The sequence below is a fragment of the Carassius auratus genome, chromosome 1 (genome assembly GCF_003368295.1).
Source record: "Carassius auratus strain Wakin chromosome 1, ASM336829v1, whole genome shotgun sequence".
In the NCBI taxonomy this organism is placed as follows: Eukaryota; Metazoa; Chordata; class Actinopteri; order Cypriniformes; family Cyprinidae; genus Carassius; species Carassius auratus.
In genome coordinates this window covers 21,617,929-21,632,393 of record NC_039243.1, presented here as the reverse complement: position 1 = coordinate 21,632,393, position 14,465 = coordinate 21,617,929, and the positions used below count along the sequence as shown (strand labels likewise).

The window sequence follows — 14,465 nt, the reverse complement described above, 5'->3', positions numbered from 1 at the left end:
TAAACGTGACTTAAGTCTTGTTTTGATTTTCGGTAGCACTGATTAATATTTTTGCACAATTTGCCAGTTCATTTGGTATGAGAAGTGATTATCTAGATTCAAGATGAGTCATTCTGTTTGTTCTATGACCTCAGAGGGTTGTTTATCATTCCTTCTTTTAAAGTAAAGTTTCCGTACAGTTTCTTCAGTCGTTGGTACATATTTTCTTTCTTTATTTATTTATTTATTTTTTTGTTTGTTTCTACTTGTCATGGATTTCAAGTTTAGTTCATTCTCTGTTATGTCCTTAAATGTTAGAGGTATGCGGGATGTGGTAAAGAGGAAAGCAATTTTTTTATTTTGTAAAAGCTGCGAAACTGATTTAATTTTTCTTCAGGAAACACACTTGTGTGAGTCAGATGTTAAATTCTGGAAGAATCAATGGGGAAATGAAATCTTTTGTAGCCATGGTACTAATCACTCAGCTGGGGTTTCAATTCTTTTGCACAAATTTAAGGGGCAAATTCTGGAGGTATTAAATTCAAATGAAGGTAGATGGATTATCATTATGTTAAAACAAGATAATTCAAATTTTATTATTTGCAATTTATATGGCTGTAACTTCCTCTCTGCTAACAAAATTGTAATTTCTCAAATTACTTGACAGAACTACAGAGCAAATACCCAGGCTCCTTCCTAATTTTAGGTGGTGACTTTAATGAATGTTTAGATAACACACTGGACAGATTTCCTCCTAGAAGCAATGAAGGCCTCAATATTAATCATAATTCTAATAATATTTTATCAATATGTTCCTCTCTCTCCCTCATAGATAAAGGACTTTACTTGGTCAAACGGTAAAATGTCTATAAAATCTCGAATTGATTTCTTTTTAGTTTCATCATCAGCCCTGCAATTTGTTAAAAGTGTATCTCATTCCTTCGCTCCCCTTTCTGATCACAAGCACTCATTTTAAAATTAGGTTGTAATGATGAAAGTTGGAAATTACGTGGTTACTGGAAATGTAATAACTGTTTTTTAAATGATAATATCTTCAATGACAATATAAAAAAATAACTAACTATGTTCTCTGATAAAATTAATGAATACAGAGCAAATTGGGAATTTTTTAAGTACAGAGCTAGACAAATAGCTATAAAAAGAAGTAAAGATTTAAAAACATCAAAAAATTAAAAATTAACTGAACAAACAAAAATAATAAATTCTTTATCAATGGGTAATTTAACTCAGGAAGAGGAGTTAGAATTAATTTCATCTACAAATTAATCAAGCATATCTAGATATTGCTAAAGGTGCCTTTGTTAGGTCCAGGGCTAAATGGCTGGAAGAAGGAGAGATGAATGCTAGTTATTTTTTCGCTCTAGAGAAGAGGAACTGCAAACAACATTCTCTGACTGTTCTTAATATTAATGGTGTCAACTGTATAGATCCTAATTTGATATCTAATTTTGTCACAGCCTTCTATAAAAACATTTACACATCTGTGTTTGATAAACACAATTGCAATAATTTTATAAAGAAAGTGCAAGCTCATGTTCCAGTTATTGATCCTGACTTTAATGCCTTATGTGACTCTGATTTGACTATTGAAGAAATTCAGATAGCACTTCACTCAATGAAGAGAGGAAGATCTCCAGGGAGTGATGGATTAACTGTTGAGTTTTATATTCATTTTTGGGAGTTAATCAAACATCCATTGCTTTTTATGTACAAAGAATGTATTGATTTAAAATAAATGACGGCATCAATTAAACAAGGCATTATCTCCCTTGTTCCCAAACCAGACAAGGACCCTCTTTTAATAGATAATTGGCGTCCAGTTACACTCCTGACTATTGATTATAAAATTTTAGCCTTTGTTTTTGCTAACAGACTAAAGGCAAAACTTAATCAGTTGATCGCAGAGACACAATCAGGTTTTCTTAAAAGATAGGCATATCTGTAACAATATAAGACTTATTTTAGATCTTTTGGACTATATAGATTTTATACACTCTAAAGCTGTAATTCTTTTCTTAGATTTTTATAAAGCTTTTGACACCCTTGAGCATGAATTTCTTTTGCAGACTCTCAAGTTATTTGGTTTTGGTAACTTTGTTTGTTAATATAATTGAAATGTTTTATAATGATATTAGCAGCTCGGTCTTACTTAACTTTAGCACTTCTAAGAGATTCTTCATTACCCGCGTTGTCAGACAGGGCTGTCCAATCTCCCCTTTTTTGTTTATTTTAGTTACAGAACTTTTATCATTAAAGGGGGGAAGGGGGGGGGGGGGTGAAATGCTATTTCATGCATACTGAGTTTATTACACTGTAAAAGAGTTGGATTCCCATGCTAAACATGGACAAAGTTTCAAAAATTAAGTTGTACGTTTGAAGGAGTATTTTTGTTCCCAAAATACTCCTTCCGGTTTGTCACAAGTTTCGGAAAGTTTTTTTCGAGTATGGCTCTGTGTGATGTTAGATGGAGCGGAATTTCCTTATATGGGTCCTAAGGGCACGTCTGCCGGAAGAGTGCGCGCTCCCGTATAGCAGAGCACTGAGAGGCTGAGCACAGACATTCATTCACGGATCAGAGCGAGAGCATCATGAAAAGTCACAAAAGAAGTGTGTTTTTGGTTGCCAGGGCAAGGCAACCGTGCACAGATTACCAAAAAAAAAAAAAAACAGCATTAAGGGACCAGTGGATGGAGTTTATTTTTACAGAGCATCAACGGAGTTGTGCAAGTGTTTTTGTTTGTTCCCTGCATTTCTAAGATGTTTTACAAACAAGGCCCAGTTTGACGACGGATTTGCGTATCGTTTATTTCTTAAGGATGATGCAATCCCAACGAAAAAGGGTCACGATCATGTGTTGGAACCGCAGGCGGTGAGTAAAACTGCTTAAAATATATCTGCCTCCTTGTTAGTGCGTCCGCCTCCCATGCCGGAGACCCGGGTTCGAGCCCCGCTTGGAGCAAGTCGTTGCTGCTGCTGCTCTCGTTCAGTTTCAGCCTCTGGATCTGATTCTGGATCATAAATAAACACCAAATCTGACTGTTAGCCATGGTTTGTTTTTCCTCACGGTAAAGTCACAGCTTCCAAACGCTCTCAACGCAAAAGCCTACTGGCGCCCGTGATTCTTTAGCTCCGCCCACACGTCACGCCCCCAGGCGGTCGTGTTTTTCCGGGAAAAATCGGTACAGACTATATTTCTCTTATGAATATAATAAAACTAAAGACTTTTTGGAGTTATGAAGGATGCAGGACTACTCTATAGGTACTCAAGATTAACAGGATATTGAGTGAAAACGAGCATTTCACCCCCCCTTTAAGTATTATCCATGAAAAAAGCTTGGAAGGTATATCCATCTTTGATAGAGAAATTAAAATCTCCCAGTTGGCTGATGACACGACTCTTTTTTTGAAAGATAAGAGTCAATTAACAAAGTCTATAAATGTAATTGAGCAGTTTTCATGTGCTTCTGGATTGAAACTGAATATGTCCAAGTGTGAGATAATGATGCTCTATAAAAGTGATGATTCTTCAATTGATGGTATCTCTGTAAAAGAGAACGTAAGGTATCTTGGTATTTATTTAACAAAAAATTTAGCAGCTCGACAATAGCTAAATTTTTCTGGACGGGTCAAAAAAACCAAAAACATCTTTAATCTTTGGCTCCAAAGAGACCTTTCCCTTTATGGGAGGGTTCTTTTGTCCATAGCAGAAGGGTTATCTCGTTTTGTATATCCTTCGCTTTCTCTTTTTATTAATGACTCTACTGCTAAAGGAATTAACAACATTTTTCTAGACTTCATATGGAAAAACAAACCTCACAAGAAAAAAAAAAAAAACAGTTCTTTCAAATTGTCGAAAAAAAGGTGGACTTGAAGTGTTAGATTTTAGTGATACAGTGAATACTTTTCGGATAAATTGGATCAAAAAGTGCTTAACAAATCCTATTTCTATATGTTTTTTTTTTTTATCCCAAATTATATATTTACCAAAATTGGTGGCCTTCCCTTTATATTGAAATGTAATTACTTGCCAGACAGATTGCCAATTGCACTTTCTAAATTTCATCAGCAGGCCCTTCTCGCTTGGAAGTTATGCTACACCCACAATTTTTCACCTCATAAAACCTATCTATGGAATAACTACAATATAAGAATTAAGAATAAATCTGTTTTTCTCTCTCTTCTTGGTTTAACAGAAATATAATTGGAATTCTCTCAATTTTTGATACATTTGGTAATTTTTTATCTTATGAAGAATTTATGTCTATTCATAATTTCCCTTTACCATTTAAAGAATATAATGCAGTGCTTAAAGCAATTCCTTCTGGTCTAAGTCTACTTGTTAAATGTAATCTAACCTTTAATAAGAGTATCACCAAAGAACCTGATTTGATTTTAGATGGTATAAATATACTTAGTAAGAAATGTAATAATAAGAATATTCAACATATTTTTGAGTGAATGATACTGTTGCAAAATATATGAATGTTGACAATTCTTGTTCATTTTGTGGGAGTGAGGATGAAACACTGATTCATTTATTTTTCCAATGTGAAAAAAACTAGTAACTTCTGGAATAGGTTATATCTTCATATTGGCAAGCACCTTGGTTCTTCCAAATCCTTTCAATTAAAGGATATAATCTGTTACTATAAAGAAGATAAAGCTAGCACTTCAATTAATTACATTGTTAATTTTTTTATTTTGTTTGGGAAGTTTTTTATTCACAAGCAAAAATTCTCTAAATCGCAGCCTACTTTTCCTCATTTTTTAATTTAAATTGATGCATGCCTGAAGTCTCTAAGGTTAATTAAAAACAAGAAAAGTGACAGATTCCTGAAATATAATATTTTCGGTATTACCACTGAAGCATAATGGTCCGTGTATCTTTTGGTCATTCGATTTTCTATTTAAAAATAAATAAAGATAAATGAGAAACGGTTTGATTTTCGTTTTTTCGTTTTGTTTAAGAAACGGAAAACGAAAATTTAGCTGGATTTTTCGTATTTTTGTTTGTGGGTAAAAAATGAGAATGTGCAGATTGTTTGCCTACTAATTTTATTCTATGCCTATTTAAGAAAAACCTCACAGCATAACATGTTTTCATTTGCTATACAAACAACAGCAACTGAAGCTTTATCTTGTAGAGTCTGCTGCACTTCTCCGATCGGCGGATCCCGATCCACAGCTTCCATCCCAATAACAAGAAGAAAGAGCTTCAGCTCCGTCAGTTTGGGTCGTAAGACACCCTAAATAACATGAAAACTCAACAGGATTTGCTTTCTGACATCTCGGTCTACATTAACTTCTTTCTGAAACGTCAGAAATGAACCGGGCTCATGCATCAGACGAACCATGTCTTGCTGGACATGTCTACTTTTAAAATAAGCCATTTAAATAGAATAATAATAATAATAATAATTTTATATTTAGGCCTATGTAATTCAAATGAAACCAACCAGAGGTGCAGTGTTTCCCGTCTGAACTCATTATCTGTAATGATGTCACACCATCACTATATTCATACGGTCATCTACAGAATTCGTGAATTCAGTTCATAATTCTAAGTAGCCTATAGCCTATAATTAAAACATTTAAAGTAGACTAATTATGGGGAAAACTTAACTTATTTTAATATAAATTTTATTATAAATGTGGGGTTGGATTTTTCCCATTTAATTTTTTTTTGAATGGCCTAGAAGAAAATAAGTAGGCAAAAAATTTGTAGTAGGCCTATATTTTATTCCATGTCATTGTAGATCACAGGCTAAAGTAAAATTAAAATGGTGTTTTATGAATAAAGTTGTCAAGTCTGCTTTGTCAATAACTGCAGCAGCCGGAAAAATATAATATTATTTTTTATTTAATTATTAATTTAATTAATTAATTAATTATTAATTTAATTTAATTTATTATTATTATTATTATTATTATTATTATTATTATTATTATTATTATTTTATCTTGCAAGCACCACTAGCAAAGAATTCGCAGGATTAATAAACTCTGCTGTCTGCCGCTTCTCTCCTGGTGAAAATGAACTGATCTCGCAGTTGCCGCTTGTCGGTGCAGTACAGAAGGGATGAAAGGGGCGTTTCAGCGCCGCCCACACATTCAAACAAATATTAAAGCATAATCAGATTTTTTACCCATAAACAAAAATACGAAAAATCCAGCTAAATTTTCGTTTTCCTTTTCTTAAACAAAACGAAAAAACGAAAATCAAACCGTTTCTCATTTATCTTTATTTATTTTTAAATAAAAAAATCGAATGACCAAAAGATACACGGACCCATAATATTTCAATCAGGGTATCTTCCGTCCATTCCAAATCCGTTTTCAATTAAAAAACAGAAAACGAAAGACTCAAGAGGATTCAAGTGAGAGAACATGAATTCAATAACGAGAAATGGAAAAATGGCTCGTTTATTCGTTATTCCATTAAGTTTAACAAACGGAAAACGAGTTTTTGGCTCGATTTCTCATTTTGTCGTTTGGGGTTTAAAAAACGGTTTATGGCTTCAATATTTCATTCGCACTTGTGGGCGGAGCTGAAACGCTCCTTTCATCTGATTGGTCGAATCGCTCCGCCTTCAACTCGGTCTTACATTCTTTCAGAATAAGAGTCTTATAAGAGTAGTGTCTGAAACCACCGCTCACTGTTAATTAACATAATATTTGAGTCAGATGTTGCTGCGCACATAATTCGCGCTGCTGTGACTTGCAAGTCACCCCTTTAAATTATTTCTAGGTAATAGTATTGTATGAATATTGTCCCACTGTAAATACAGTGCAAATAGTTTTGTCTCCTGGGATAAAAGTGAAGTGGAAATAAAAATCAATAATAGACTGAACAGTTCCATGATAATATGTCTGTATCATTTACCACTCTCATCTTTTAAGTCAAAAGGCACTAGGTAGGTGTGTGTGACATTAATAATTAATTGGGAAAATTAATATAATTAAAATTATGAAATAAATTAGTAATATTAGTTTTATTGCATAGTAAATTGAATGATGTTTTTCTTTTAGTCTTCTTTGTTGGCCTTGAGAAAGCCAACATATATTTGAACATTATTATCATTTATTATGAGAGTAATTGACAACGACTCAAATTTTAATGTTTCACCAAATTTCCTTCTCAAAAAAAATCCTAGTGACTTTCATTATCTGAGCAATGAAGGTCTTACACTTAATGTCCACTAGAGGGGGAGACAGGATTTCTATTTACGTAAAATGGCAATAAATACATTAATTCCATGTGTACTACCATGAATATGCCATATCTGTGTACAAGAATAAACTTCACACTTCAAGCTGTACTTAAAACTTCCCATTCTGGCTTTTTCAACGTACCTCCAAATTTATTTTAAGATTTATTTTTTATTCACACTGGTTTATGCATTTAATGTTTGTCCATCTGGAACTTTTATTTTTCATGAGCTGTACATTTTAAGATGTACTCGGTGTTGATAAATCACATGCACTGAATGTAAAGTGCTAATGTCAGGACTCTCAGTCCTCCTCCTGGATGGCCAGTGTCCTGCAAAGTTTAGCTACCCCAAATAAACACACCTAAGCTAAGCAAGGTCTTCAGGATCAGTAGCAATGTCCAAGCAAGTGTGTTGGAATTGAACTCTGCAGAACATGGTTCTCCCGGTTCAGGACTGGGTTTTAAATCTATAAATGAATTTGTACAGTTGGGTGTCTGCATGCAGAGGTGTACTTCAGTAAGTACAATGTAAACTGTAATCTATAAAGACAAAATCTTCAGATCAGCATTTAGGCCACTGCCTTGAGGTCTCCATCCATTGGTCAAAACAGACCTCGCACCCCACCACACTCCTGCTAGCTGTCAACATTAATTGCGGCTGGTGCCAAATAAAAATTATTATGTATCCCTTGTGCATTTTTCAAATTCACTACCCTTTCGTTATGTTCGGGATGAAAACATCCACTCAATTAAACTGCTATAAGCATTAGATATATATATATTTTTTTTTTTTTCTAATTTATTGTTGGTGGCTGTTTTTTTTTACTGACTTCCATTATAATTACATTTTTGATTGCAAAGCCATGACACATAATCATGCATTCTTGATTGTTTGTGGTTTTCCCTGTTGGGAAGAGGTAAAATTTGTTATTTTTTTACAGTTGATCACTAGGTGGGACCATCAGACCTTTAGATAGGCCTGTGCAAAAAAAGCTTAGTTTCTGACTTGTATATGGAGTTATATGGAGTATAACAGCTAATTATATTGTGTGTATGTGTGTAAGAGAGAGAGAGAGTGAGAGAGAGAGAGAGAGACTTTTGCGCACTTACCTTGATGTATTTGAGAAAATCTAAATGTACACCTCAGCTCTCAGAACTACATGGAGTAAACAAAAGTGTATTTATGCACCTGCTGCCTTTTAATGGTGGTGATAAGTATAGACTAAACAAAAACAAAGTACATGGATTTAAACACTTGCATGCCATCCTGCTGGTCATTTGATGGTGAGAAGAGCAGCAAGCAATACGAGAAAGGGCTTGACTTGAACCAAAGTTTTAGAAATGACAATGCAGCTTGACCCCTCCAGCGAGTTGCTGCTTATTTGAAGTTGGTATTGCATTTTGGTCCATAATCAATTATGTTCAAAGTAGTTTGTTTTTATAAGATTTAAAGGTTTTAAAATGGCTTCACCATCTAGAAAAGACAATCATTTCACACATAGGCCATCCATACTTTTCACCATCAAAAGGCAGCAGATGCATAAACACCTGTTTTTTGTTGTTTAGTCCATGTAGTTCTGAGAGCATGAGGTGCATATTTGGATTTTTTCAGATACATCAAGGTAAGTGCACAAAGGTCTCTCTCTCTCTCTCTCTCTAAAACACACACACACACAGACACTATAATTTGCTGTTAAACTCCATATAACTCTATATACAGGCCAGAAACTAAGCCTTTTTTTGCACAGGCCTATCTAAAGGGTTAATGGTCGCACCTAGTGATCAACTGTAAAAATAACAAATGTTACGTCTTCCCAACAGGGAAAACCACCAACAATCAAGAGTGCATGATTTTATGGTGTCATGGCTTTGCAATCAAAAAATTTCGTTATAATGGAAATCAATGGGGCAAAAACAGCCACCAACAATAAATGAGGGAGACAAAATTAAAATCTAATGCTGCACAAAAACTAACAATACATCAAAGCCAATCTTGTTACTAATCTTTGACCTGCCCAAGACTGTGATAAAAGGCAAAAAAATATCCAGTCCACAATCACTTTTTATATTGAAAATATGTCATTTTGTGTGTGTTTTTTCTTCCCAAATCAGTGACATCATTTATGAACTTGGTAATTAAAGAGTTAAAATCTTGGATTTTTTTTTAAACATTTGGTAGTTTTGATCAGGACTGAGGGTGATTAATAGATTTAAGCAAAAAAAAAAAAAAATCTTTATCTGAGACATTTTTACAGCATTTTAATTTAGTGTTTTCATCCCGAACATAACAAAAGGGTAGTGAATTTACCCACAATGTACTGTTGAGTTTTTGAAAATTTTGAAATTTCAAGCATTTTCCCAAAATAAGTGTCAAAATAAGATTTGTCACCAAAAATCATTCCATTAGCTGAAACACAGAGAAAGTTGTGGCCAAAATAAGACTCAACTTTACCCCCTAGTGGACGAAAACGTCCCCAACAACGCATAGGGGGTATTATGTAACAGCAAGTCATTTGTGCAAGTACATTTGACTTGCAGTTTCCCAAAACTTAATCATTTTTATTTGGCACCAGCTGCAGTAGTTAATGTTGTTTTATATTATACAGCTATCATCGAGCTAAGGTATACCCCCCCCCCCCCCCCCCACCACACCATCTATCATTGAAGAACCTGTGTTAAACAGATATGGCATATTCATGGTAGTACACATGAAATTAATGTATTTATCTGTCATTTAAACTTATGTAAACGGAAATCTTGTCTCCCCCTCTAGTGGACATTAAGTGTAAGACCTTCATTTTTGAGAAGGAAAAAGTCTAACCAGTTACAGCAACGAGTCAAACGAGTCTGAAGATCTGAGCTGAATTTGGTGAAACATTAAAATTTGAGTCGTTGTCAATTACTCTCATAATAAATGATAATAATGTTCAAATATATGTTGGCTTTCTCAAGGCCAACAAAGAAGACTAAAAGAGAAACATCATTCAATTTTGTATGTAATAAAACTAATAATTCTAATTTATTTAATAAATTTAACTATATTAATTTCCACAATAAATTATTAATGTCACACACACCTACCTAGTGCCTTTAGACTTAAAAGACGAGAGTGGTAAATGATACAGACATATTATCATGGAAATGTTCAGTCTATTATTGATTTTTATTTCCACTTCACTTTTATCCCAGGAGACAAAACTATTTGCACTGTATTTATAGTGGGACAATATTCCTACAATACTATTACCTAGAAATAATTTAAAGGGGTGACTTGCAAGTCACAGCAGCACGAATTATGTGCGCAGCAACATCTGACTCAAATATTATGTTAATTAACAGTGAGCGGTGGTTTCAGACACTACTCTTATAAGACTCTTATTCTGAAAGAATGTAAGACCGAGTTGAAGGCGAAACGATTCGACCAATCAGATGAAAGGAGCGTTTCAGCTCCGCCCACAAGTGCGAATGAAATATTGAAGCCATAAACCGTTTTTTAAACCCCAAACGACAAAATGAGAAATCAAGTCAAAAACTCATTTTCCGTTTGTTAACCTAGATGGAATAACGAATTTTTCCATTTCTCGTTATTGAATTCATGTTCTCTCACTTGAATCCTCTTGAGTCTTTCGTTTTCTGTTTTTTAATTGAAAACGGATTTGGAATGGACGGAAGATACCCTGATTTATTTCCTCTATGTATTCCTTTTTTATTTATATATATATATATATATATATATATATATATATATATATATATATATATATATATATTCGATTTGGTTTATATGTGAAGCTTTACATATACTTGATATAATTTAATTCCTGTAGATGTTCTATTTGTTCTGTTCCTTATATGTCAATGTTATCTAATGCATATTCAATAAAAAAAAATAAAAATAAAAAAATAATACTGAAAAAAAAGAAAAGACTTTGGGACAGCTTAACGTCGAGATGCTGTGACGCAATCACACTCCACATCCGCGCACTTCGGAGTCCACGCACTTCACTTTGGGACACCCTTCGTCACGCTGCTCTGACGGATTCGCACTTCAAATGCGCACTTCGGAGTCCATGCACTTCACTTTGGGACCCAGCTTATGTCACCATAGAAACACAAAATTCTCTCGTAATTAGGCTATCTTAATTATTATCAAACTCACCTGAACAAGCTTATCAAGGCATTTCATATTAGAAAGCTACAGGCAGGTGAGTTTAATCAGGGTTGCAATTGACCTGATCTCGTTGAATTTTTAAACCCCCATTTTACAGAGGTAGATGTTGCAATAACACGTGTTCTTATTTTTTTGTGCTTCGTTGTTTATTTCTTCTGACGCACCAATTTAACGCATTTTCCAGCAGCGATCATTGTGAGATTGCAGGCTGCGAGGATGACCGCTCGAGTTTATTTCTTGTTGATTGCTGTTTTATCATGTCTGTTTGGATACCTGAACACTATTCGCGCTATTCAAAGACAAAGCAAAGGTGAGATCTGCTGACTTCATTACAGCTGAAAATCAGAACTGAGGTGTTTTTTTTTTTTTTTAACGCAGTTTAGGAATGAGTAGAAGGCTTTGAAGTGGTTTTGATTTTAAAGCAGACGTGTAAAAAAAAAAAAAAAAAAAACATAGCATGACCCTTATTTACAAACGCTGAAAGGGGGTGTGAGGCCCTGTCTGAAGATAAGTGCGAGGCCCTCTACAATTTGTGTTGTGGGATGCTATAGTAAAGAAGGCAACTTTAATACATCTGAGCAATTGCTTTGCCGTGTTCACTGGCATGCTTGTGCACAAATCCGTTACTGATTTTAGTCTAAACCCGAAATTCCAGGCCTTCTAAATTGTAGATGACATGCTTCTGTATGAATTAATTTATAATTTCATGTAGGCCTAGTTAACTTGATCCATCTATAACGGAGTACCGTTTTTCTGTAGATGTTAAATTAAACTTGCGTTTTAAACCCAATATTGCTTGTTTTAGCTCAATTGTGACTGAAAATGGTTCCGAACCGCTTGCTCCGTTTTGTGTCTCTGAGCAATGGACGTTTACTTTACTGAATTAAGCAGCTTTTTGAATGAATTGGTTGAGGATAAGGATTCCATGATTCCCTCATTAACAGTCACGTGCTTTCTGAACCAATCTGTTGTTTGAATGAATCTCAAAGACTTCAAACATTCATCTGCTGTCACCTACTGGTGGTTTTTAACTTCAACTTGAACCTTGTAACTCTAAATGCTACTTCAGATGCAGATTCCAGAAGTGGTATCTTTCATTCCAACATAAGAAGACAAGTACTGGAAGAAGTTCTGCTTATTCTTACCCGAAAAATACAAAATGGAAGATATGATTAAAACTGAATACCATCTTGCTAATCAAGCTCTGTGTGACCACTTATTCACAACTGCTGCTTTTCCATTTACTTGTACATTTAAGACTTAACACTTTTAGAAATCGCATACTTTAAAATGTTTACTCCAGTAATTCTAAACTGTGATTAACTTAGCCCACCAAATTAAAAGTATGAGGTCCATGTGTTACTAGAAAATTATGTTTGTATGTGTCATTCTAAGTGTCTTAGAATCAGAACTTTTGTAACCCTGACAATGTGTACTTTGTCTGAAGATTCCATATTTGCTAGTTGCTTTGTCAGATGTAATGTTGAGAGCAAAATTGGTACATGTGACATGCATTTTAAAAAGGAATTTGGATGGCACACAGTGGCTGTTTGTGGTAAAATTTGCATCGGACTTGTGTTTTTTTTTTTTTTTTTTTTTTTTTTTTTTTTGCTTTACAAAATAATGGGGAATAATGGTCTATATGCACCAACTAAAGCTGACTATCTGTGTCTATGCAGTGAAGCCGGGTCAATGTCCCTTACCGGAGAGGATTCCACTGTGGGCTGAAAGCTGTTTCAATGATGGACAGTGTCCAGCCACACGGAAGTGTTGCCCAACCCCCAGTGGCTTTGCATGCACTGAACCACGTGATCAGGGACGCAGCCAAGTACAGGGCAGTGGACCAGGCCAGGGAAGCCGCCACGGACAAGGATCGAGTAGTGGATGGGTTCAGGCTAGTGGACAGGGTAGCAGCCAGGGTAAGGGTAGAGGACAGGGTAGTGGACCAGGACAGTCTAGTGGCCATGGCCAGGGAAGCAGCCAGGTTAAGGGAAGTGGACAGGTCCATGGCCACGGACCTGGACAGGGTAGTGGCCACGGAGACGTCCAGGGTAAGGGAAGTGGACAGGGTAGCAGACCAGGACAGTCTAGCAGCCATGGCCAGGGAAGCGTCCAGGGTAAGGTGAGTGGTCTGGGACAGGGTAGTGGACCGAGGCAGGGAAGCAGCCATGGACTGGTTAAGGGCAGTGGACCGGGTCTTGGCCAGGGTAAGGGAAGTGGACAGGGTAGTAGACCAGTAAAGGCTAGCGGCCAGGGTAAGGGAAGTGGACAGAGCCAGGGAAGCAGCCAGGGTAAGGGGAGTGGACCGGGCCAGGGAAGCAGCCATGGATCAGGTAAGGGAAGTGGACAGGGCCAGGCTAGCGGCCATGGTAAGGGAAGTGGACAGGGCCACGGACCTGGACAGGGAAGTGGCCACGGACAGGGCCAGGTTAAGGCAAATGGACAGGGTAGCGGACAGGGCCAGGTTAAGGCAAATGGCCAGGGACTGGGCCAGGGCCTGGGACTGGGCCAGGGAAGCGGCCGGGGACTGGGCCAGGGAAGCGGCCGGGGACTGGGACTGGGCCAGGGAAGCGGCTGGGGACCGTGGTGGCCGTGGGGCAGACGGGGACCGTGGGGCGGATGGGAACAGTGGTGGTAGCGGGCAGGCAATTGTTCAATGAAACTGTCAAGGTGTGGTTATTGAAATGGTCATGGGAATTTTGCCTAACTAGAAATCTTTAATTCAGTGATCTTCATATGACGCGTTTTCTCTGTTCAATGTTTTAAGTTTTCTGCCTGTCCTCCACTTTCTCAAATAAAATCATTCATCTCAGCAGTTCAATATTAAGTGAATTCAATGTACACAGACTGAGGTAGTTTGGTTCTTTTAAATTGTGACTTTGGCTCCCATTTAATAAAAATTCACCATTTCAACAAATTAGAATGTTTCATGAAACCAACAAATTGAGTTGTTGGCCTTCTGGAAAGTGTTAATTTACCACACATGTACTCCGTACATGGTAGGGGCTCCTTTTGCTGTAATTACTACCTCAATTCAGTGTGGCATGGAGGTGATCAGTTTGGACAGGTTTTTTTTTAAATAAA

General features: G+C 36.1%; 1 protein-coding gene across 1 annotated transcript; it reads left to right on the top strand.

Annotated features, from left to right (window-relative positions):
- Positions 1-11,414: 11,414 nt before the first annotated feature.
- LOC113050316 (cell wall protein IFF6-like) lies at positions 11,415-14,039 on the top strand. The gene is made up of 5 exons (XM_026213578.1): positions 11,415-11,480; positions 11,589-11,691; positions 13,061-13,714; positions 13,751-13,845; positions 13,894-14,039. The coding sequence occupies exons 2-5, from the start codon at positions 11,598-11,600 to the stop codon at positions 14,017-14,019; spliced, it is 969 nt and encodes a 322-aa protein (XP_026069363.1). The 5' UTR covers positions 11,415-11,480; positions 11,589-11,597; the 3' UTR covers positions 14,020-14,039.
- Positions 14,040-14,465: the final 426 nt, after the last annotated feature.